At 40.3% G+C, this 23,922-nt stretch overlaps 1 protein-coding gene across 5 annotated transcripts in view; it reads right to left on the bottom strand.

Moving 5' to 3' along the window:
- Positions 1-1,741: 1,741 nt before the first annotated feature.
- Positions 1,742-23,922, bottom strand: part of ZFYVE28 (zinc finger FYVE-type containing 28) — a 147,396-nt gene continuing 125,215 nt past the window's right edge. For 3 of the 5 annotated variants that reach the window (XM_035547350.1, XM_035547353.1, XM_035547355.2), the window contains 5 exons: positions 17,290-17,444; positions 16,594-16,710; positions 15,466-15,570; positions 4,805-4,908; positions 1,742-4,058 (listed from right to left, as the gene is read on the bottom strand). In XM_035547350.1, coding sequence (XP_035403243.1) covers positions 3,927-4,058; positions 4,805-4,908; positions 15,466-15,570; positions 16,594-16,710; positions 17,290-17,444 — 613 coding nt within the window. In that variant the 3' untranslated portion in view covers positions 1,742-3,926. The remainder of the gene's footprint in view (positions 4,059-4,804; positions 4,909-15,465; positions 15,571-16,593; positions 16,711-17,289; positions 17,445-23,922) is intronic. The other 2 variants (XM_035547354.1, XM_035547352.2) reach the window with 1 other exon arrangement.

Genomic DNA, 23,922 nt, shown 5'->3' with positions numbered 1-23,922 from the left:
GTTTCCACAGAGTAAAATCTGAGAAGTTGAATGAGGGGGAGGGGGAAGGAGAGAAAGGGAAAATAGCTGAAGGACCCTAAAAAAATACTCTAAAGGATGTCCACAGAGGAGATCTCTTCCAGATAAGCCTAATAAACACAGCATAACTCAGTAAATTGTTACTGCCTAAAAGGGAGCTCCTAGCAAGCAGCTGGCCCTGCAGCAGCAATGCTCACGGCTCCAAATGAAGATGTTCGGGCGCTCGCGATCGCTCTGACGAAGCAGAAAGCAGAAGGCTCTGTGCCTGCGCGCGGGCAGGGAGTGCTGCAGTCTTGGCTCTCACGGAAGAGATGCTATCGGGGTTGCCGAGGAAACCAGAGGATGCAGACCCAGCAGCTTTGACTTTGCATAAACTGACAGGGAGTTCAGCTGGGGACGAGGCGCTGAGAAGGCTGGTGTTTTCCTCCGGCTCCCAGGAGCGATTTTGATGTGGCCGTGTTTCCATTTTCCTGCAGTCAGATCTCCTGTTTCCACCTCTCCCAAATCCAACCCTCCGTGTCCTGGCACACGCACCCCCAGCTTTCCCACTGCTTCCTCCCAGTTTAGACAACACAGAAATCGTTTTCCTTGCCCATCCCTTCCACCCAGCTTCCTCCTCACTCGGCCGCCCTGTGATCTCAAATATTTTTGAGTCTCCTGCACATGCATGATCTCAGACAGCAGAGAGATTTTGCTGAAGATCCTTTCGTCGCCGAGGGAGCACCAACATCCCACCTCCCACCACAAGCCTTGGCAGCAGGAAGCACTGTGCCACTCATACAGAGGCAGAACAGATCATTTCACCATTTCTTGTAAACTTGCTCTGAAAACAGCCTGGAGGCAGAGGGAAGCTGGCAGGCAGCACCAGGTGAATTACTGCCACCACCAGCAACGTCGCTCTTACCTTGTTAGCCCCTGTCCCTCACTGAAAGGAAGGGGAAGCTGCAGTGCATTGCTGTGGTTTTTCCCCCCCACTCCTGACAAACACTGAAGCGATGTGAATTTCATTGAAAAGGCCCTTTGGGATAAAGCTCTGCTGTTCATTTATTTATAAACACCCTAAGGCAGCATTATTTGCCCATAAATACTACGTACATTAATTCAACTGCAATTCAACTCGGGTGCAGACTTCCCGTAAAATGTTCCTGTCGTTGCAGCACTGAAGCTAAAATCCTAACGTCACAGAGCTGTAAAAGGGTTTTTCCTTCAGTGAAATGGCATCCCAAAGACAAGCATTAAATCCTCTGGGAAAAACAAAAAGGTAAAAAAAACTCGACCCCTACACCAGCTACATCTCATGTAGGGGGCAGAATGGATCGGCGCTGGGCATTTACGCTTCCCAAGAACAACTGGTGCGGTGGATCCAAGGAGCAGTATTTTCATTGCGGATTTGCATCACCCGCAGAACAGCTCGCTCAGATTTGACACGGGCGGATCAAATGTGCCTAACGTGTGAAGTGGCCACTGACACCAGATATTTCGGGCAGGGAGATTCTCAGCCTGCAGCAAGGGAGAGCAGCGAGCACACTACGTGACAGGCTGGCGCTGGTTTGCCACCCCCTCTCCATAAGGGCCACTTCCACTTCCAAACTCTAACTCATTTCTTTCGGGTTATTTGGGAAGTGGGCAAAGTGAGAAAGAATTAGGGGCAGTTTATTTGACAGGCTGGCAGCTGTCACTACGTGTAAACAGACCCAGAAATGAAAGAGCAATCCGGCACATGGAAGTAGAAAGTCCTGACATTTTAATTATCTGAAGAGATTACAAGATGAAAGTCTTCCTTGAGGCAAATGTATATTAGTATTGATATAGTCATTGTGCTTTTCAGTAAGAGAAATAGGAGTCTGTATTTACATAAGAAACTATAGTGTCTGAGATCTTTAAATATCATATTTATGGAAATGATTCTGAATTACAGCATTTACAAAATAAAAACAAGCTTGAATAAATATTCAATCCATTAAATAAGACTTTTTTTTCACAGAAGCAACTTTTTGTGCATATTTATTTCACAACTGAAGTTTGTTGTATTTTTTTATCCTATAAAAGAAGCATTAAATTTGTTTTTATTTATTTCTTTTTTCTAAAAATAAAACTGCAATAATCATTGCAATGTGAAGCCTGAGATTTAAGCCTGAATAAGTATCATTGCTTGCACCACGTTATACTCACCTCCCACCAAACACCCACCCCATGCCTTGCCAAACTCCGGTGAATGCCGACACTCCAACTCGAGGATTCCATGGAAGGAATTTCAGGGAAATAATAACAAAAATATAAATAAGGTGAGGACAACACATTATAGCTGACATTGTCCACGAACAGCATCATAAGGCTTGTGCATTACACATAAACTAGGTGAAGCTGTTTCATGTGATCCCAAATGACAGTAGTGCCAGACTGCTATACCCTCATATGGCTCATAACACTTAATAGAAAACCACCGAACAAAGGGAATGTCCACCAAAAAAAAAAAAATTAAATCACACTGGCCTGTTTCGCTTTATCATTTCGAATGACGACCTTTCTTGAGCATGATACCGCAAACAACTTCCTCTCTCTTTTTGTATTTATCAGTTTGAAACACACTGTGTAACTCTGCACGTCAGGAAAGAGGATACAGCAAAGAGCTCTTGATCTCATTTCCTCTGCAACCACAGCACACAGTGTCTTGCTTTTAATGTGGCTAGCTCAAAGCATGTCCAGACGTCTTTGAAACCTCAGTGCTCAGGGAGCTCTTACTGCAAAGAGTTTGTGCAAGATCATAGCAAGAATCCACGTGAATCTTATTTCTTTCCTCTCCAAGTGGAAATAAAAATTAATCCCTGGTGTTTCAAATAAATACAAACATCTTCTGAGTTGTTAGCATGAGTGAAGTAACAGTATGTAATATTTTACACGGTTACTCTGCCAAATGTGGACACCAAGAACCCTTCTCTGGTTGACCATTCTGTAATGCTCTGACCTTTCCAATATATCATTATGTATTTGCCTTTTAGAAATCATTTTAAAAACTCAGCACGGGATAAATCATTTGTCACAATACTGAATTCTGCTGCTAAACCCTTCCAAAAATATGTACTTTAATATTAATTCATTCATTTGTAATCATTTCCTCTGAAGTTTGTTTAGTTAAGTTTTAAATGTTGATATAGAAACCAAAGCTCTGTCTTATACTTTTATTAACAGGATTTAGCATAAATGATGCAGATTATAAATAATTCCAAAATCTCAAAATATGGAACTAGAAGTTATAAATCTCAATTTTTAAAAGACAACTTGGAGTTATTGCTCTGCTCAGTAAATGAAAGGCAACAGAAATATACCGCTTCAGGACCTTCAGTGCTTCCTACGTGATTCAAAGAAAGTTTTGCCTTTATAAATATCAAAGATGGATTTGAAATATTTTTGCTTTAATTAATCCTAGCATAGGTAGCAAAAACCTAGCAATGGGCAAGTTAAAGAGCAACGGGAGGGAGAGAGCTGACATCCACAGCCATGCTGGAATTGTAGTAAGCACAGAAGTGTCCAGGCTTTGGGACTGATTTGCTGAGATGAACTAGGTAACCGCCTACTCTGTTCTTAGCATGTCAGATAAGCAGCAATGCTTGTTCAACTCTCTGAGCCCTATTTCTTTCCACACAGTGCATTTGTTCTGCATATGGCATCGTAACATTAATGTTTTAAATTTATGGAAGACTGTACTGCAGCCTTAGAGCTACAGACGCTTCATACTTCCCTTTAGCAGCTTAGGAAAATGCAATAAAAACTGTCTGTACAAAATTTATAATAATGGATGTCAAAGCTTACACACCCTCGCAGGGTCCCTCTTTCAAGTTAAGTCTTGGCTTAGGTCAAATATGTCAGTCCATGTAAGACTCCAGCAGACACACCAGTAGTTTAATACGTCAGATACCAGCTTTGTCACTATAGAAAGGAGTGACATGGAACATGTAACAGTGAGTGCAAACACGGACAGGCTTCATCTGACCATAACGAGGTAATGGAGCAGAGTGGGAGGAACAGCGGGAACAGAAGATCTGAAAAAGAAGAGGGAGATTTCACGTTAGTTCCTTGAAGAACTGCTGGGACAAAACTGATTTCAGGAAGGGGGAGAGAAGATTGTATGTGCTGTGCTCCTGTGTACTGAGAATACCCGGAACAACAGACTAGGGGAGTATTTGTGAATATCCCCAGAGTTCCTACTCCTGCTTGTCCACTATAAAGTTACCTAAAACAACTTCTCTACCCTCTTGTACAACAGCAAGCAAGAAAGCAAGTGAAACGAGACTGTGGATTCCTGGCTTTCCAAGACCTGTGACTGCTTTATGCTCGCTCACTCCCTCTTCCTCCCCCCCAGACTTGCAAAGCAGCAGCCCTGTACGCCAGAGTCATCCTGCAAAGACTTAGGAAGAAAACAAAGGGACTGCACTGTCCCCGCAGCTGAGCTCTGCAGCACCCTCCCTGTGCAGGCTGCTGCAGTTCATGAAAGCTTGGAGAGCAGCAATCCGGAGTGACTCCAGATTTGGGGTGCTGGTTCCAGGGCCTCAACGGGGAGTTCTGCTTTTAAGAGGACAAATGCTTGTTGCTGTATAAAAATCAAAGTTTCCTGTTCCCCTCAGTTTCTAAACAAGCTGACCAGTCGACAAAAGACATACAAAAGCACTTGTTGCTTGAAAATCATGGGCAAGAGCACACGTTTTGCTGTGCAGCTGAGTTCCTGTGGTACGCGTGAATTTGCTGCTCTCTGGCTGAGAGTTTCTCACACTTTTGACTGAGTCATTACCTTGCCACAGCTCCTGCAGTGGTGCTTCCTGCGAATGACCGTGAAAGGAGCCTTGCAGGCCGTGCAGTAGCTGCAGGCTTCATCTGGAACCCAGTCAGGAGGATCTGTCAGAAACACAACAACAAAAGGGGAGATAAATCAGAAGGGAATAAAACCAAGCATGTGATTACCAGGTCCTCCAGGGAGCAGGGAGGATAAAATATAACAGCTGCTTTCATCTCGGTGTCTCGAGGTGCTCTGTGAACGGGCAGGTGGGTAAGCTGAGGAACGACAAGGGGGGGGCTTGCCTCCATTCCCCACAAGGCGGCCACCTCTGGGGCAGAGCACAGCTGGCGCCCGAACAACACCGCACGGCGGCTTTGGGCCTGAAATGAAACGCAGCCCGGGCAAGTGAAAGTGGCAGGGAGAAGTGGATAAGCAACATAAAGTACGAAGACAGGAGACTGTTAAGCAGAACATAGGTGGTTTTGACAATGCAACCAGCCATCAGAGCAAGCTGCGAGCCATTCCCAGCCTCTGCAGCACACCCTACAGGAAAGCTGGCTGCTTTTTGTGCAGTTAGGCAAACAACTCTACAGATAATCAACTCAGAGCCTGGTTACTCTCTGCTATGCTATCAGTACTCTTCCTGGAAGTCTGCCTTACCAGCAACGAAAGCAAATACACAAAATCACGTGTACAAGACTTAGCAGAAAAAGAACTCGACCACCATCCCTAACAGCAGGTTTCGGTTGTTTATTTCTCCTGTGAGCTCTGTAACCCCTCACAAAAGCCAAGCAGCGAAATGATTTGTTTTTTTGCAAAGCAGAACGTATTAGGCTCACTTCTGTTGAGCTGCTCCTGCTAGTGACAGGCTGACGTGACCTCCAAGAGTCTAAAATTATGTGTAGAAATGACGTAGCTGATTGCTTAATTAAGTTAATAAAAGTCTAATCAAGGGCAAGCCAAGTTCCATTCAGAAGGAATCCACGGACAAAGTGGAAACATAAACTGCTGGACATATTCACCCACGTTCCCCATATGCAGCCTCTCTCCAAGTGTTATTTACAGTATGCAACCCACGCGACTGCTGATTTATAAACCTGACAAGCAAGATCCCTGCCTCAAGGAGCACATTATCCAACAACAAAATATACGGCGCACTTAATACAGAGGTCAAGTGGACAACAGCTACAGACAGAAAGGAGATAATTAAATGAAAAATCCAGCTCATTCCATTATATTCGTCAGTCAAATGTAGCCGTGACCTGTTTTCCTCTCCTTGTCATATTGCAACACTTGTCAAATTAAAAAAAAAAAAAAAGATATACAGTTCAAGGCAGAAAATGTTCAAAAAGTAGATAGAAAAAAATCTGAATAGAACTTGAAATTCAGACTCAGCTTTTATATGATCTAACTTATTTTGCAAATTAAGCTAGTTAAGGAAGTAATCTTTCATTTAACAAATTAACTCGTCTGGTAAAGGCTATAATTGTAGGGAGAGCAACCAAACCCAAAGTCTATAGTCTATGTTCAGAGAAATGACCTCTGTGGTAGTAAAATAAAATAAAAAAAAAAAAGAGGACTGCACGTAGCAGCCTTCACCTCGCCCCTGGGAACAGCAGAGCAGTTCACCGGGAGGTGCTCTGTGGGGACGAAAGGGCACAAAATCCGATTTAAAAGCCAGACTTTCCTACGGCAGCAGGCAGAGGCAGCACTGCCAGCTTAAGTTCAAGCATTAATGTCAGTGACACCAGAGGATTTTCCTCTCCACTCTTCTCCTTCTCGCTGCTACCACCCCAGCTACTACACGTAACGTGCCCAGTGGAACTTGCTCCTACAAGCGATCTGTGATGCTGACACTGAAAACTTGGTATCATTTCCACAGAATTACCTAGTCTGAAGTCACGGCAGGCCTGCTGACCTTGGACCATCTCCACGTTCTCCATCCAGGAGGTCCTTTGGGTTATCACATATACAATACAACTAGCCAACAAAGATACGTCTATTCCTAACTTGCCATTAGACTACACAGCCTTGGTTATATTTTTGGGGATTTAACCATCCCCTTGATTCTCGCTAATTTTAAAGACAGCAATATTTAGGAGTTATTCAAGCTTTGTGCCACCAAGTCTTCCCCCCACACAAACAGCACACCAGTGAAGTAGTTTGGTAAGTTGCCTACTTTGCTACCTATGCAGCTGCTTACTAATTTTAGTATTCACCAAAAAGCCAGGAAACAGAGGCCCTTTTTGTATAGCCTGCAACAGGGCAATAAGAATCGAGGCTTCTGGAGCAGCTCGTACCATAACCGCTCCTCTCCTCAGACAGTGACCAACACAACTCCACCACAAAGACTCCAGAGCCCATCAGCAAAAAGCAGGCTTCTTACCGGCAGGTGTTTACCATTTGGGTTTGGTTTGTTTGCTTTCCTCTGTTATTGCCCTTGATATGCATTGCTGGAAAGTTATTTTTAATTGACCTAATAGGGATTTAATTATCTCCAGTGCTAAATAAAAAGGAAAATCACCAAAAGCACTTGCAGGAAGGGTGAGGCTGTGAACAGCTCAGCCTCTCGGAGCCTGTGCAACCCCAGTGCGACAGGACCAGCACCTCTAGGTCCCCGTCTTCAGCCTCATCTCACTCAACCTTGGGAGCTGCCTTCCTGCCCGACTTACACTAGCGACTGAGTCATCATCGGGCTTTTTATAGAACAGGTTTTTGAAATACTCTCTGAAGAGCAGCCTCGTGAGGGTAGAAAGCTTCCACACGAGGAGCACAGCGAGTTATAGAGATGAAACCCACAGCATCATCCCGAAGGCTCGCTGGAAGCAGGGCAGCAGCACTGCGCCCATAGGCTTTTTGTTACAGTCCTTCTCCAGGCTACACAGCCCCACCAGCCCCGCACGCAGCAGCAGATGGAAAGATCCAGTCGCTAAAGCAGCATCTGCCTGGGCTTCGGGGATTTGCACAAGGCAAGGAGGGAAAGGCTCGTTCGTGGGCTAATTGGCCCGCTGCTTCATCAGGCTGCGAGAGCTAAGAGAAGTCTGTTGGGAAACAGATGAAGACCACAGCACAAACATCAAAGAGGAGGAGGAAGGGAGGGAAGGGATTAACGAGACAGAGTACAGAAATAAATTTGAGAAGAAAACATAAAAAGCGTGTACAGGAAAAAGGCAGAGAAAAGCAGCGAAACAAGTATCCTAATGGATAGGAAGCACAAGTTCAGAGAAAGCAAAAAAATAAAATCAAAGGCTCAAGATAAAGTGAAATAGTGTGAAGACTGAAAAAGACATTTAAAAAAGAGAAACAGTTTTCCCAGCTCCTAGCTATTCAAAAATCTTGTGTTATGATAGCCAATAAATCATGACATTTTATGTTCTTTTGTTTCACTTTTATATTGTAGCTTTTACAATTCACCTTTACATGTCCCTGCAACCTCATTAGTTAAACAAAGTTCATTCTGCACTATGAAAGTTACAAATCCAATATAAATCCAAGACACTGGAGCTTTAAGAACAGTATAATCACGATAAAAATCAGATGCTGGAAGCACGTCAAAAAGCACATGTGAACTTATTTTGCTTAAATGTGTGCAACACAACTGCTGCAGTCTGTCTAATCTGACATAAACAAGGAGACCATCTCCGTGCCACAAAGCACTCGGAGAAGAGAGCCTGCACCTGGACCCATCAACAGTGGTGATTCAAACAGCACCAGGACACGCTGCCAGGGTATTCCTCAGCTAGAGCTCAGTCCTGCTGGGATGGACATTTGGCAATAGCAACGCTGAAGACTGAAAGACCAGAATTAAAAACCAAATCCTCCCTCCTATGAGTAAACCGTCCAAATCCAAGTTTTGACAACACAGAGCCACACAGTTCTGAAACAACCGTGAAACCTTACAGACAGCGTGAGTTCATTTGGTGGTGCTGAGACACAGGTGACTGGGTGAGATGGGAAGAAAAGTCCTCCAAATTGTTAGAGCTTGCAAGTTCCCTTATCTAGCAAATCTATACTCTGAAAGAAAACAAATCCAAAAGCAGGCACTCCCAACTCCCTGCTGAGGAACAACCGCTCACCCCTAAGCTCGTGCCAGTGCCTGCTTTAGGGCCAGACAACAAAGGGTGGACCCCTTCTGCATCTTCTGTTTTTATCAAATAACCGTAATGCAGAACTCAAACTGGAAGGTCCTCCTGGATCGATGTGTATTAGATTTTGGAGCACTCCACGCACAATCCTGGTTATACTTTTACCAAACCAACCTCAGCGAGGGCTGTTCCTATGGCACCCTGTGGAAGTTCCAGGGCTGCAGCCATCAACACGCGTTATCCTCACAGCTGCAAAAAAGGTCAGATCGCCTTGCTGTAGCTCCTCTGATGAACGCAGGAGTTGTGCCACACGGTAAATTCTAACAGTTTTAAGTATGGAAAGTAGAGAACTAAGGTGATGTGACTTTACCCCTCACTTCAACCTCCACGGTAAGACAAACCCTTTTTTCCCCATATGACATTCAATTTTCCGCATGTCATTCCAGGCAGTCTCCAATTTTTATGTAAGATTCCTTGGAGGCAACTGCACCAAAGTAATTTTTTCCCTTGCTCAGTAGATTTAGCCTTGATTACAGCTGGCTTGAAATTTTTCAATTAAAATAATTTTCTGCTTCAACAATGTTATTTGATGAAAATTGGGGCAGGGGGGAGGTGAGGGCAAAAACAGAGGTACAGACTTATTAGCTTCAAGGACAGCTTTGTCAAATGGCTTTCTTAAGATGGAATCTCTGCACAGACCTAGGAAGCTCTGAACAAAGCATGGAGCTTCGCAGACTTTGGCTCCAGCCTCTGCTGTGCCTAATTCAACACCATCTCGAACTATGACATCCTGAATCTGTTCTGTATAGGTGCGTGACCAGCAACTCACTCTTCAGGCCAAATAATTATTTACATAAAATGAAGCAACTCTGATTTTTCACTGGGATATGCTTTTTTGTTTTGTTTTTTAAACTTTGTATCAGATGAACCTAACATCTTTATCTTCCATATAACCATTACTAGCAGTCCTTCGTAACAGCTACCAGCGATTAGAGAACAGTTAATCTTCTGGGTTTCTCTCTGAGTGTTCTCCCTGTCCTGCTTCCTTTTTCTTAAATCTAGTTTTCTCTTCAGAATATGGAATAGAACATATTCTGAAGCCTAAATTTTGAGGTTTAAAAATTACGTAGTATATTAACACACATTTAGATTCTAAATATTTTTTCTAGTGACATTCTTGACTTAGGTTCTGAAAACTAGAATCAAATTGATACTGTAGCACTACATGATGTCAGAACACTCAAAAATGTGTACTTTTAGGACAAAGAAAATTCAAACCTAATCAAAATCTCAATTATGTCACAGTGGAGGCAAATAAGCCTGTGCTTTACAGTACCTATTGGTTGCTTTCTCCTCCTGCAATGAAATCTCAAGTTCTGCACTGTGCTGACAGAGTGGGATAGTCTTTGAAAAGGTAAGAAACTGTGAGCAAGTTTTTAAAACACAAGTCACACCAGGTTACAGCAATACTACCTAAATCTGAACATTTGGAAATCCCGTAATCTCCCACAATTAAGTACACTCAGTTGATTACAAAACAGTGCCTCATTTTAGAAAACTTTGTTAAATTATTCCGTTGCACTTGCACAAGCAGAGCTGCTGAATAAGAAAAAAAAAGTAAGAAGTTATACAGACAGAATATGTTAGGCCACTGAACTGTGCAGGAATTTAACTTCCTTCACTTAGAAAGCATTGCTGGTCATCATTATAAATAATAGAGTAGCCAGAGTTATGTAAAGGACAAAAGGAAAGCTGAAGCTTTCAGCCAGGGTTGACAGCTAATTCTAGATTCAGTGATTAGACTCTGCATGCACAGCAGCAGGGGCGGTATTTCTTGACCTTGTGTCTTCATATGGCAACAAGAACGTGAACTCGAGCCTCAGGACCATAAATTACTGAGTTGTGCTAGTGCTGCTGGCTGGAGAGCAGCAAGGGGCAGTGACTAGACAAAAGTGGGTGGGCCAGGACTTTATGAGATGGAAAGGGATCAAGGAGAAATGGCTTGCTGTTGTGCAGCAAACAGATGCTAACACCATTTGGCACAAACAGTTATTTGTACTGGCAGCCACAGCAAACGCATTACGGCCAGAGTTATGGCTAGGTGGCAGCGAGCAAGCAGGTTCTGCATAAATGGGAGAGAGAGGGAGGGAAAACAAACGTATGGCTGCAGAGAGAGGTGGGATCCTACAGCAAATATTTTCGTGGAGCACAAACAGCTTCCTAATGCTTACTGTCTTTCCCTGAGAAAATCTTTCAATTTTTAAACATCTCACACTTATTCCTAGACCAGAAATGTAACTCACTTCTTTAGCTGGCCTGTAGCTTCGTGATATTGACACGTTAAAAATATTCACCTTTCCCCAATCCCAAATGTGGTAAGCAGGGAATTATGCTTGATCACATTTACAGATGGATGAAGAAATGAATACATACAAATCCTTAACAAAACAAACAAAGAAAAGAAGTTACTGTATACATATGGGAAACAGCATGCAAATACAAAGCAAGTTTTGTGTTGGGACTGGAAACAAGATCCCAGATGCACAAACTGCATAAAGACATCAAATTGCTACATTTTCAATGTTTTGTTTTGTTTTATAAAAAAGCTATACTAGATACCGAAGCCTCTAGGAGCGAGACAGCCCTATCCCAGCCAGGATGCATTTTAACTAGGTTAACTGAAAAGCAGTCTACTTGTATTTTCCAGTGTGAAGGTTTGCTTTAATTCGCATGTAACCCGTTCTGCCCACTCCCAGTCCCATGCAAATTCCTTGGTCAGCTTATTATCTGACTGGCTTGGGAAGCCAGAGCTTGGGAACTTCCCAATAGCCTTCTCCCTGTGCTGGCTGGTCGGTCCCCACTGACACCGGGAGAAAAGCAGTACCCAACCTGCTTTTTTCTGAGCAGCTGTCACACGTATGTCTGTTATATGCAGAACTTCATACCCACTGGCCACCTTCTGCATCATTTGATCAGGGCATATCGGGGAAATTATATTACATTTAAAACTCAATTATGAAATTTTGTATACATTCATTTTATATTCTAGGAAACTATAAATGCATTTGCTTTACATTCGCTCTCTGAAAAAAAATAGACTGCTTTTTACATCTATAAATTATAAATACATATGCTTCCTAAAAAAAAAAATCCTAGAGCATTAGGAAAGCAAAGATGAATATATACACCACAGGCTCATCTGGACTTTGAAAATGAAAATGCTTCTGTTTTGGAATGTCAATTAATCTGTAGTATATTGTATTTCAACCTTCAGAAGGTCACAGGATTCAACTCATACCCTTGCCAATGTCAGTTGGCTCATAATAAGTATTCGTATTTGTTTTATGACCCAGACCAGCTGGTGAGTTTGATATAGAGTAAGAATGAGAAATCTGACAAAAACAAGTGATTCATCTTCATAATCTGAGTAGAGGCTGGAACCTTCACGAAAATCTTACCACTATTCATTTATTTGTTTGGGTTGCTAGGCTTCCCTTTTTTTTTTTTTTTTTTAACATTGGTTGGATGCAATCTTCAACATTTGGTACTTTTTGTAAGGGAGTTTTATTTGATAATTGGAAAAAGCTTTCCTGGCAGGTAGCTTGCTGGACTTTCTCAATTTGATCCATGCTTGTGTTCTGCCATGATGGCAGAAGGGAGGAGCTGCCAATGCGCTCGTTCGTTTTAAATTGTTTTCACTTTCTGTTGAAATCATTAGGAGTGACCTGAAGTGTAGAAATGATGTAGAAAAATGGATATAATTAATTTTGGTGCAATGATGTCAACAGATTGGTGCAACAATCAACAGACTTTGTATTGAATCCATTTACAATGACAACTGCAGTGAGTTCCTGTTGGTGGCCTGTGGCCCAGCTTTAGGCTGAAGGATGAACCCATCAGGCTTGCTGCAACTAATGGGGAACGCCACTCATGCAGCAAAGGTTATCCTAACCAGCAAATATCTTCATCTGCATCCAAACATCACCCAGCACAATGCCAGGAGCTGTTGCTTTCAGAGCAATCTGCAAAAATGAGATAGGTGGGGAGGTGTTATAAGGTGTGGGGGGAAGGCACATGGCTGCTGAGGTTAAAATGATGTTGTGAGTTTATGCATCATTCTGGATGCTTTAGAGACAGCAAAGGATGTATCCCATTAGCTATCACCGCATACCTCAGTGATAGGTAGTAGGAAAACATCTGTAGAGCACTACCAGCAATGACACTTTGTGACCTGTGCCTGAAGGGACATGAGTCTGGAATGTATTGAAGAGGGGACAGGATGGGTGTTCCTACAGTTTCCACAAATTCAATGAATTGATCCACTTCAGATGCCCCTTTTTGTAGGCCCTTCTTGGTTTGTTCTGCTTTGAAAGGCAGAGCTCATCTCCATGCTGCCCAGCACCCTCTGTTTCTTGTGACGCCCCCTGTAACAAGAGACCTGAACTGTCAACAGTCCAAGGAAGGGCCACCAAGGTGCTGAAGGGCCTGGAGCACCTCTGCTGTGAGGAGAAGAGAGCTGGGGCTGTTCAGCCTGCAGAAGTAGATGCATGGGGGGAGAGAAGTGATCTATGTGTATAAATACCTGCAAGGAGGGTGCGAAGAGGACTCACACAGTCCCTTTCCAGTGGTCCCAGTGCCAGGCCTTCAGGTACTGAAGGGCTTTGGAGCTCCCAGTACGTAACACCACAGATTTCTCCTTACCCCACTCCAACACAGCCAGCTGTAACATCACTTCAGCACCCAGACTGTTGCCCTCTATTTCAATAAACAGCATCCCAAGCCAGAAGCTGTGCGTCTCCAAACACAAAACCTTCCCCTCACTGATAGATGCCATGAAAAGCTGAAGAACCTTAAAAGCTGAATAACATGCCACAGAAATGAACTGACTTTGCTTTGACAAAATGTACATTCTCTGTGAGAAGGTTATTCAGCATCCTGCAATTCAGCAGAACTTGCTTTCAAGTTCTGGAAGTCACATTTACTGACACCATCAGGCATCGATTCAAAACAAAAGAATATGAACTGAAATGGTAGGGAGTGAATCATCTCTTGCATTTGTTTCCACTACAGCCTGTATACGGTAGATATTTTGCTTAAAGATTTGTTCTTCACTGTGCCTTCTGTCACATTCTGAATTATGGCACAATAGAAAAATCAATTAAAATTATTCTGAATAGTTCTTTACTTTATCTGCCCCCAAATCATCTTCCTCCAGAAGAGATAATTTTTCTACAGTACATTATACGTAAATTAGGCCTGCTGTTCTAAATGAATAGATTAAATTCGAAATCTTTTAGCCTGCAGCTTTAGAAGAAGGATTAGCAACCAATCCTTGAGTTTTCTATAAGCACAAAACAACTTATTTCTCTAAAATCTTATCTTTAAGAGGGGTGTGTGTTGTTTTTTTTTCCCTGTGATCTCTGATCTTTATTACAAGAGACATGAACTAACATTTCTTGTCTGTTGGTCATCCCCTTCTGCATACAAGCTGAGATGTACATTGTTCATCACTCACTTAACATCCTGGATTCAAAATAAGACTGGCAGAACTCTGGTGTACATAGACAAATAGACAACAACAGAAGAAAGTTTTAGAGCACAGCAAAATTACTGCCCACCTGAAATTCAGGGAAGATAAGGTACAATTTCTCAGTCTAGTATTTCTCACCTGACCAGGGACCCTGACCAGAGACAACGCCTCTCCAATAACTGAGCTCCTGGTGTGATGAAATCACCATCCAGCCCTCAAGATCAAAGCCGATAGCTTTCCTGTTTGCTGCATCTCACACAGCTATTTCTCTACTCTTTGACTGCAAGTGCAAAGATTTCTTTTAATCCATTTTTTATACATTGTTTACTATACTAGGGCTACAGTCCATAACCAACTCCTAAGCATTCCTGCAGCCCAGATTTAAAACCAAAGCAAAAAATTTCTGAGCTCTCAGGATGACTGAATCCTGACCCACACTTTGAGACTTACACATGCACTTCTCTTCACTCTTTCCATACATTCAGTGAGATTTAAGTACCCTCAGTAACTCACTAGAAATATCTTTTCCATACTTTGAGGTAATACGGTGAAGCATACGAAAATAATAACCACAGTATTTTGATCATTTTCCTCAGAGACAGATGTGTAGAAAATATGAAAGCTACTTCTACTGGGGAAAAAAGTAGCACCTCCACATATAGCTAAGGATATAAAAGATCTCTAGATTTGGTTTTAGATGACCTTACTTACGGCATCACATCATACACAGCCATCTGAGACTTGTCACATATAATGTCGTGCTATATTAAAGCCTTTTGTATACAGAACCTTTCTCCACTAATACAAATGCATTCATACTGGGTATGACAATTTGCAGATCACAGAGTTTCATGAGGATGTTAGAAGAAGTTCTGAAAGAAATATATGCTCAGTTTATCACCTGACTTTGTTTCTAAGACATATAATGACAATATTTTATATTCATTTTCCAGAGCCAAACTTTAAAAGAGTGGGTTTTTATTCCATTTTAATGCGTTTTTAAAAACAAAAAACAAAAACAACAGTATTGTCTCATTTTATTCTCAGAAAAAAGAAAGTACCTTCAAAGTCCCCATCTCTGGCTTTTGCTGCAAGTTCTGAGGATGATATACTTTCTTGACATAAAGCACAGTCTTCCAATGCTGCGTTCCTTAAACCCTGATTAACTGTAAAATAAACCAAAAAGTACTTGAATTCATATTTTTCCAATTTGTACTCAAAATATTCACGTTAGGACTTCCAGGATTATATTACAGGAGCATCTATATGTACCTTCTTGTACTTCTTATTTTTTATTCAACCTGACACAGCAATTTAAAAATCTCCTGGATTCTTCTTTGAAATGACAACAGAAATGAAAGATGCTGTTATAACAGGATATACAGTCCTTGTACTTCCACCAGTTTAGCTGCACCCTATATTTTATTTCACAGTTTTTAACCTGGATCTTTTACAAAGAAATAGATGATGAAAACAACCAGAGATTCCCTAGGTGTATTGCACACATCAAATCACATAAAGAGAAGCATCACCCCAAGTGTCCCTGACTTTCATTCACTTACTTAGTTTATGCTTACATTTGTCAACGTTTTCTTTTTTTAGGTTATAGCTCATCCAGTGGAAATTATTCCAACTAAGTATTGTTGCGTACAAAACATTTTGTAGTGATAATTCTTTACAGCTTCAATTTCTTCATTATTCTTCTTTGAATGTTGAATCTCATAGCCTACTCTTTTTCAATAGCTATTTAAATTCCAGGAGGAAAAAAAAAAGACATCTGTCTTGCTAAACTAAAATGTGACCATTGTAATACAGTACCAGGAAAAATTAAAATTAAAAATAAATACATAAATAAAAAAATATGAAGTCTAAACACTTCATATAGGCTATGAACACTGTTCTGTTGCACCCAGGAATATGGGCAAGAGCAGATGCACTCTGAAGGCTTTACGTCTTGCAATGTTTGCCTTGAGACATACTCCTATATACGTGTAATTTCAGTGACTTCATCCTGTTTACAGTCCATTTCCATGACTTTTTTTTTTTTAACATAGCTCAAATCACTGTACAGTGTGTCCTGTCAAAAGCTAGCAAAGTTTTAAGAAAATTCTTGTCAAACAGTTCATAGATCCACATGGGGTTACCAGCAGAAATTCAGTATAGAAAAAAAAATATTTTAATCTCTTCACCTTTCTTTTGCTTTTCCTTGTCTTCTGTTTCGGGTTTGGTTGCCATAACTTCAAACAAGGTCTTTAAGATACTTCTTAGATCACTAGCATAATTTGTCTGCAGCTGGTCAGCAACACCTATGAGTTTGAGAAAACAGATAAATCATTACTAGAGTATTATACCTCCCTTATTTAAATTTGTATGTTGCTCCCAGTAATGGCCTGGTGTACATTTTTGAAGGTTCACTAGCTCATGTCAGTAATAAAAACAGATAAATTAATTAAACTAATTTTCCATGATGACCAAGCCATGTTCTGGCCTTTACGTTGACTTCAATTTGACAAACAACTCCCTTGTCCTTTTGGTAGGAAACACTGGGAGATTCCTTTTGCATCAAAATACAACAGCTGCATCAAATGTCTTCCCCAGAAAACACAGGGCATCACCAAGAAAAAGGAAGCACTATGAAAGCAAACCCTTTGCATGCCCAAACTCTTCATCATTAGAGGTCTCAGATATCTGTGCCTCTGACTGTTTACACTGGTCACCATTATGTAACAGGTCTATCTAGACCAATCTGCAACTTACGCTCCAAGATACAGTCTTCTTGCTATTTCATCACTAGTCCATTCTACCATATATTTACACACATTAAAAAAAAAAAAAAAAGACCATTTTTCACATTCGAAGCAAAGGAACAAAGGAAACTCACATACCTGAGATACAGACAAAAAGGCGGTGAATAAGATCATTACTGCCATGAAATCTGGATCTGATCTTTTCTCGGGTGGCAATTTTAGCAGCCTGCAAAGCAAGCTGGATTTCTTCCTGATCAATGTCATCGGATGAACAAGAACTCGTCATTAAACTGCTGTTGGAGAAAAAAACATAATGAAGTAATGTAAGTCTGCATTCATTTGTTCAGGATGTTCAGAAAATCCTAAAGGATTTATTATTCAGGCAATATTCTACAGCAAACCAGAACTAATTGCTGTAAATTCTTGTTGAAGGTAATCAACATGCAATCAATCACCATCATGTTTGATTTTCACTCTGTGGCATAGTTACAAAAAACTTTTAAGCAGAAAATCATTTGTCTGTATTTTATTGTATTTCCCTTAGCTATTTCAAAATGCTGTGCCATTTTTCACATTAACTCCCACTCAAAGCTGTGTCCTAAGACCATAACTCCACAAGAAATGCAAGAGGGGAATATCAGCCTAAAATACGAAGGTCAGTTCTGAAGTCACCTTAGAAATTTATTAATGTGGAAGTAAATTTGAAAAAAGAATTTCTGAATTATGCTGCCTTAAAAGAGTGAGAACAGAATCCAAATATAACCTTACATAAAAAATGTAAAGGATGATAAAACATAATTTAGGCAGTAAAGAGGAAGATTAGTCCCCTTATATACCTAACTGTAAAAATTACTGAAATGTCAAACTATTGCAAAAGAGTGGCTCATCAACTCCAAAGAGATTAAAATGTGTCTCTAAATGTCTACTAGAGCCTTAACCTTTTTTTTTTTCTTTAAAAGGGATGCATGGTTGCTAGCCATTTCCACCACTACCACCTTTATGGAAAGGAAGCTGGAACAACCTGCAGGAAGCTCTGGCAGGAATCCAGCTTCTTTAAATATCCAGAATTATCTAAATTACTTGTAAAGTAAAATGCATTTAAATAAGGAAATACTTAAAGGAAAATGCTACATTGCATTTTGCTAATGAAAAAACCCTAAATAGCAGTATAGGACAGGATGCAACTATGTTGGAATCTTAAGGATTCACTGTGTTGATTGGAAGCTACTATGTAAAAAAAATATATATGTATAATCTATGTATATTATTGACTGCATAAATAGCAAACACAAGGAAGGATGTAATTTTTAATGCATTTTGAGTTCAACCTGTTTTTATTAGATGCTGAAGTATTCACCAAGCTGCAGATCCAACCCTTATGACAGCATGCACACTTATTGCAGGATAAGACACATACGTAACATTTACAGAAATTATATGAAAATAATTATAAACAAAAATTTACGGGATATTGTTTTGAAATTCTATCTGTGAGCTGTACAGGTAATCCTTGAAACATAGAAAAGGATTTATTATGCCACACAGTTTTAAAAGCCCTAGTAAAAACAGAACTGAAAATACATAAATACTAGAGATTAGTTATTGACTGAAATATCAATGGAAAATGTGTGGTGTGAGTACCTTAGCTGGCTTCTCATTTTTTCAAATACAGAGTAAAGAGTATACTTACAAGAAACCCATTTCTGTTCATGTCTCTATTGCTATTAACAAAAGCAAATTTCTGTTAAAAGATGTTAGTTTTATGCTTACAGTTCCCTCAGCAGCATGAGTGACTTTGTCCAAATAAAAGGGTTTCTGTCTGCCTCTTAACACAGCCAAATAAGGTCTACCTTTTCTCTCATTTTAAGAAGAATCAATCTTACAAATACATATTTGCAATATAAATTGCTCTCCAAGGCAAGCACAGAGCTCATGACAGAAAGAAATGCAGTCCATGTATAATATAAAATCTCAACAGAATGATGTCCTGGCAAGTCCCAAACTAAGCAAAAACCTAAGTGCAGGGCACAGACAGGGTGATAAGGACGGCTCCCTTCCCTCAAGTCACAGCTGAAGAAATATTTCCAAGGTGTTAAGTGGACAGAGAGCTGCAAAGAGTGCCTTCTGAGAAAAAAATAAAATAAAAATTCAGTCCTTTCCCATTTTGCAGACCGGAAGAAAAGCTCATTCCACAACTCTGACCAAGTTCTGACCAATTGCAATAATGATGTTTGCCTTTCTAAGTTGCCTCCTACTATATATACAAGGATTGTGGTTTCATCGACTTCTGTTCCAGACTATTCAGTGGAAGATTTTGTGGTGTGTCATTAAGACTGGTCATGTCCCACCACAAGACTGCCTGGTTTTGTCCTAAAAAGCCCTACAGTACAGAGCAGATAGGAATTGCTGCAGCACTGTGGGATGAAGGTCAGCACATACACATACTCGCATTTACAACATACTTTCATATGTACAGAGAGCCAGACATGAAGTACAATATCCATACAAAAGAGATTCAGAAAAATGGGTATTTTCATTGCCTGTGCCACTGCAAAGAGAAAAGTGAGCATTGCAGAATAATTTAAAACTGGACCTAAGCATCGCTGCAGATCTGGAAAGAAACAATTATTCTTCTTTAACAACAGGACCCAGTCAGATCTGGACAAAAATTACTCTTAGAGAGGGCTTAATAACCATCTGTTCTTTATTTGAAAATACGTCTTACTCTTAAAGGATGTAGCCAGCAAATATTGTAGAGGTAGTCAGAAACACTGGAAGAACAGAAACATAACAATTAATTCAGATAAACAGCTTTTCTTGTAACTGGGTATCCCACACCGCGGTGATTGTATCTATGCAAATGTTAAAGATTCTCTTGATTTTTAAATTGATAGTTTAGAAAACAAACCCGAATTTTGATCTACAGAGTTTGACTTACCTTTTGTCCAAATTATTCTTTCAAACGAGTTATTTTTATAGTTCTAAGAGGAATACCATTCCTACTGGGCTTATCTAACATGCATAATTTGGATAAAGACTCTCAGCTGATACCAGGTGTGTAGGAAGCATTTCATTAACGTCAGACCATACTCAGATTGGGAATGTTACACTGCCGATATCTCCAGAATTGAGTTTCACTGCAGAATATGAAGAACCATACTTAAGCACTGAGTAGCTAGAGACATAATGTCTTTTTTCACCTTCTTGGTTGAAGGGAACCCTGTGTTAACTAAGGAATTAGGCTATGAAGAGATAAAGTAGGCATGGAATTCCCCCTTGTGAAATCTTTATCATACAAACAATGCTTATCATATACTTATTTTTCATAGTGAGAACACTGCAAAGTTAACACACCTGAAGGTGAATATGAAGAAAGAAGATGTTATGTCAAAGGACTGATTCCAAACAGTAGACTTGCTTATACATTTAAAGGAACAGGCAGAATAAATTAGCTTTTTACCTGACTCGACTAGCATTTCCATAACAATTTTAAAATGACTCTCCATTTATCATGTAGGAAGAGCAGCGAGACTCTTTCAGCACATTGCAATCGTTATCTCAGAACAGCTGCCTGATCTCAAAGCTTGACTGTGAAATTTAGTCAAATACGTACAAGCAAACAAAACCCAATAACGGTGCACAATGTCATCTTTCACCTGTGGAACCAATATGCTTTACAGCTCTCAATTCCAAAATTTACCCATGAGCCAAGTTAAGCAGTAGTGTCCACACAAAGGAAAACGGAGCTGTGGAACAAAAAAGGTTATGACTGACTAAAAGGTTATATAACTAAAGGTTATATCAGAAGGGGCTGATTGCTTTAGGTAACCATCTGTGATACCGTAGGCCTTGTGCTGAATTTGCTGGGCATTGACACTCATCCAAAAACACTAAAAGCAGCAGAGTCTAAAACTGAGCAACCAAAACCAACAAGACTCAAAGCTAGTCCAAATTTATTATTTTATATTTGTGCTCAAAAAATAGTCAGTGGCAATATAAATCTGTAACTATTCATAGACGTTTCCTTTCAAATTTAGTAGTATTTGGTTCACTAAACCTAAAATCTGCTCTGTATTGTATTCACTAAACCTAAAATCTGCTCTGTATTGAATGCAGAATGTACACGAGTCTCTCAAAAAATTCCCCATTACTCACAAACATAAACCTTCAGAATATCTTAAGTACCCATTACATATACAGTAGAGGCAGATAAAAAGAATTTGAAAGCTCACTGCATAAGATATAATGAATATAAAGAAATCAACTGTATTATCCTGTTCTCAAAATAATAAACCTTTAAAATAACTTTGTTGAAGAAGCCTCAGATCAAAAGTACCAGGTGGTCACTCCTTGCAAAAGAGAAAATATTCAATGTATTTTTCTACTCCAAACAGCACAATTACGTCAGCAATTTAAAAAGGAAAGTAAGATCACCCTCTGTTTCTGATCTCAGGCAAGGCTTTTAGTTACAACTAATTTTCAGGTGCAGATTTCAAAAGACTGTCAGCAATGCCTTCAAATCAAGAGGGATCAAATTCCAGCAAGACAAACTCATCGCAACTGAAAGTGTAAAACACTAATTCTAAGAGCAACACTACAAATGTTTACTTGAAAAGCGTTAACACGCATTTCAGTGACTCTCCTTACTCCATTTGTTACACAAATACCCATGCCATCAGCTACTCCTAGTCACTTGGCCTGGAAACCTCCATCAAACTACACAAGCAGAGGCAGAAGTAGCATGCAATATACTTGCAGAGAAACTTGAAGAGAATACTTTCCTCTTATACCGTGAATTCAAAGCTTGTGAATCCACTTTATAGTGAATTCAAAATACCTGCATTAAATAGTCCTATTCTGATGCAGAGGTTTAGGCACTTTGCAAAATCAGAGTAATGCATTTTGAGGCAAAATCCCTCAGGTAGGATTCCTCCTACAGTCAGGAAGCACGAACACTTTGCAGAAGGTTTTCATATATACCACACACAAACAATTTCACACGTCCCTATTTACATAAGAGGACATCACAACACAATCATGCTGAAAGCTTCTACAAAGGGACAATGGTCAATTCCAGAGTATCAATTACAGTTCATTAAACAAATTGATGAGAGACTGCCCCCAAAGAATAAAACAGCGCGGTTCCTTTGACTCAAATGACACCAATCCACTTGCACTACTTGGCCTAAACAAATCTGTCATTTCCACTGCTCAAAATGCCACACTTTATCAATATTTTCTGAATGCAGAGCTATACTGTGTGCTTGAATTTCCCTATATGTGTTTTAAATACGCTGTTCTTAAACACTTGTATGCTATTTCCTCAAAAATATTACATTTTGATTCATAGCACAACGCCCTTCTTGTGCTCTGTGAGCAATATCAGCAACGCATACTTCTTATCCAATCTATGATATTTAAGCTTTTTTCTCTCTCACGTGAATTTTTTGATACTTTAAGTAAAAAACTTTTTTTTTTTTTTTGCAGGCAAGTCTGTAATTGTCTGAAGAGGGTTTCTAAAACTACTTTGGTAACTGGTGCATTCATCCCACTGATACTTGCGTGGGCTGTAACTGGAAACCCCACCACCGAGCTGTCAGTCAGGTCTCTCCTAAGCTATTACAAGTGCCTCAAGGCTGCAGTCAGCTCCGGGTTCCATTCTGCAGAAAGAACTGCTCCAAAGGCCATCTAAAGGATCAGACAATGGTTGCAGAAAGGCAAAGGTTGTATACGTGAGGAATGACATGAGGGAAATGATAGGGGTTTGAATGAGAGAAGCATGACTCCATGTAAGTAAGAAAAAAATTACTAGTTCCTATCCTGCCTTTTGCAGTGCTTCTGGCATTTCTTTTCTGGTTATCTCACAAAAAGATACAATAAACAGCAGGTTAAAACCTTTTTGTTTCTAATAAGTACTAGTTTTAATATGGTTCGGAGGAAAACTACAATGAGATTAATGGCTTCTTACAATTATTTTAAGTGAAGGGGGTGGGCTACACATCCAATTTTAGAGTCATTTAAACCAAACCCAGAACTTGTCTTATTATTTGGGTAATAGCATATGGTTATTTAGCAAAGGACTATATTTTAATAAATGATCCCAGAAGCTACATTTAAAGCAGACTAAAAAAGCTTTAATTCAAAACTTTATTTCTTGACTTCCTAACCTTACTCTTTTATTAAGTCAAGAGGCTTTTTGTGTGCAATCTCTTATGTATTTTCTCTCTATTTTAAGAAAAAAAGGCTAAAGAGGATAAAAGAAAGCCCGTAAAATGTTCCAAAGGCTTCAAAACTTTATTGTCTCGAGAAACAAATAATAGAACTGCATGCAAACCCCTCTAGCAGCAACAACTTAGCTGGGCACCACCAGAAGAAGCAGACTGCACTACAGCCTTATCGCATGTACCATCCGTGCCCAGCCCCATACATCCAGGACACGTGCTAGAAGCCCCATCTGCTGTCAGCCTTTTGAACTCCACTGTAGGGGAATTATCTTTTCATCACTGTAAGACGTGTAGAAGCCCCTTCCAAGCGTTGTTTTCTTCAGCTGAAGTGGGCAGACTAAAATAAATAAATTGCCAAGTGGGACGAACCATGGGTCCTAAGTGTTATCTTCAACCAGGAAAAATCCCTCAGCATTCCCTCCTCAGCATGCTGAGTATGAAGTCAACAAGAACAACCTCTGCTCTACACTCTGGCAACTTCTGCAGCAGCCCACTCCATTGGAGAAATATCTTGAATCCTTCCTCAGTTCCTGAAACTGCAGGGCAT

The sequence above is a fragment of the Cygnus atratus genome, chromosome 4 (assembly GCF_013377495.2).
Source record: "Cygnus atratus isolate AKBS03 ecotype Queensland, Australia chromosome 4, CAtr_DNAZoo_HiC_assembly, whole genome shotgun sequence".
In the NCBI taxonomy this organism is placed as follows: domain Eukaryota; kingdom Metazoa; phylum Chordata; class Aves; order Anseriformes; family Anatidae; genus Cygnus; species Cygnus atratus.
The sequence above is the reverse complement of the archived record's forward strand: the minus strand, read 5'-3'. Positions and strand labels throughout refer to the sequence as shown.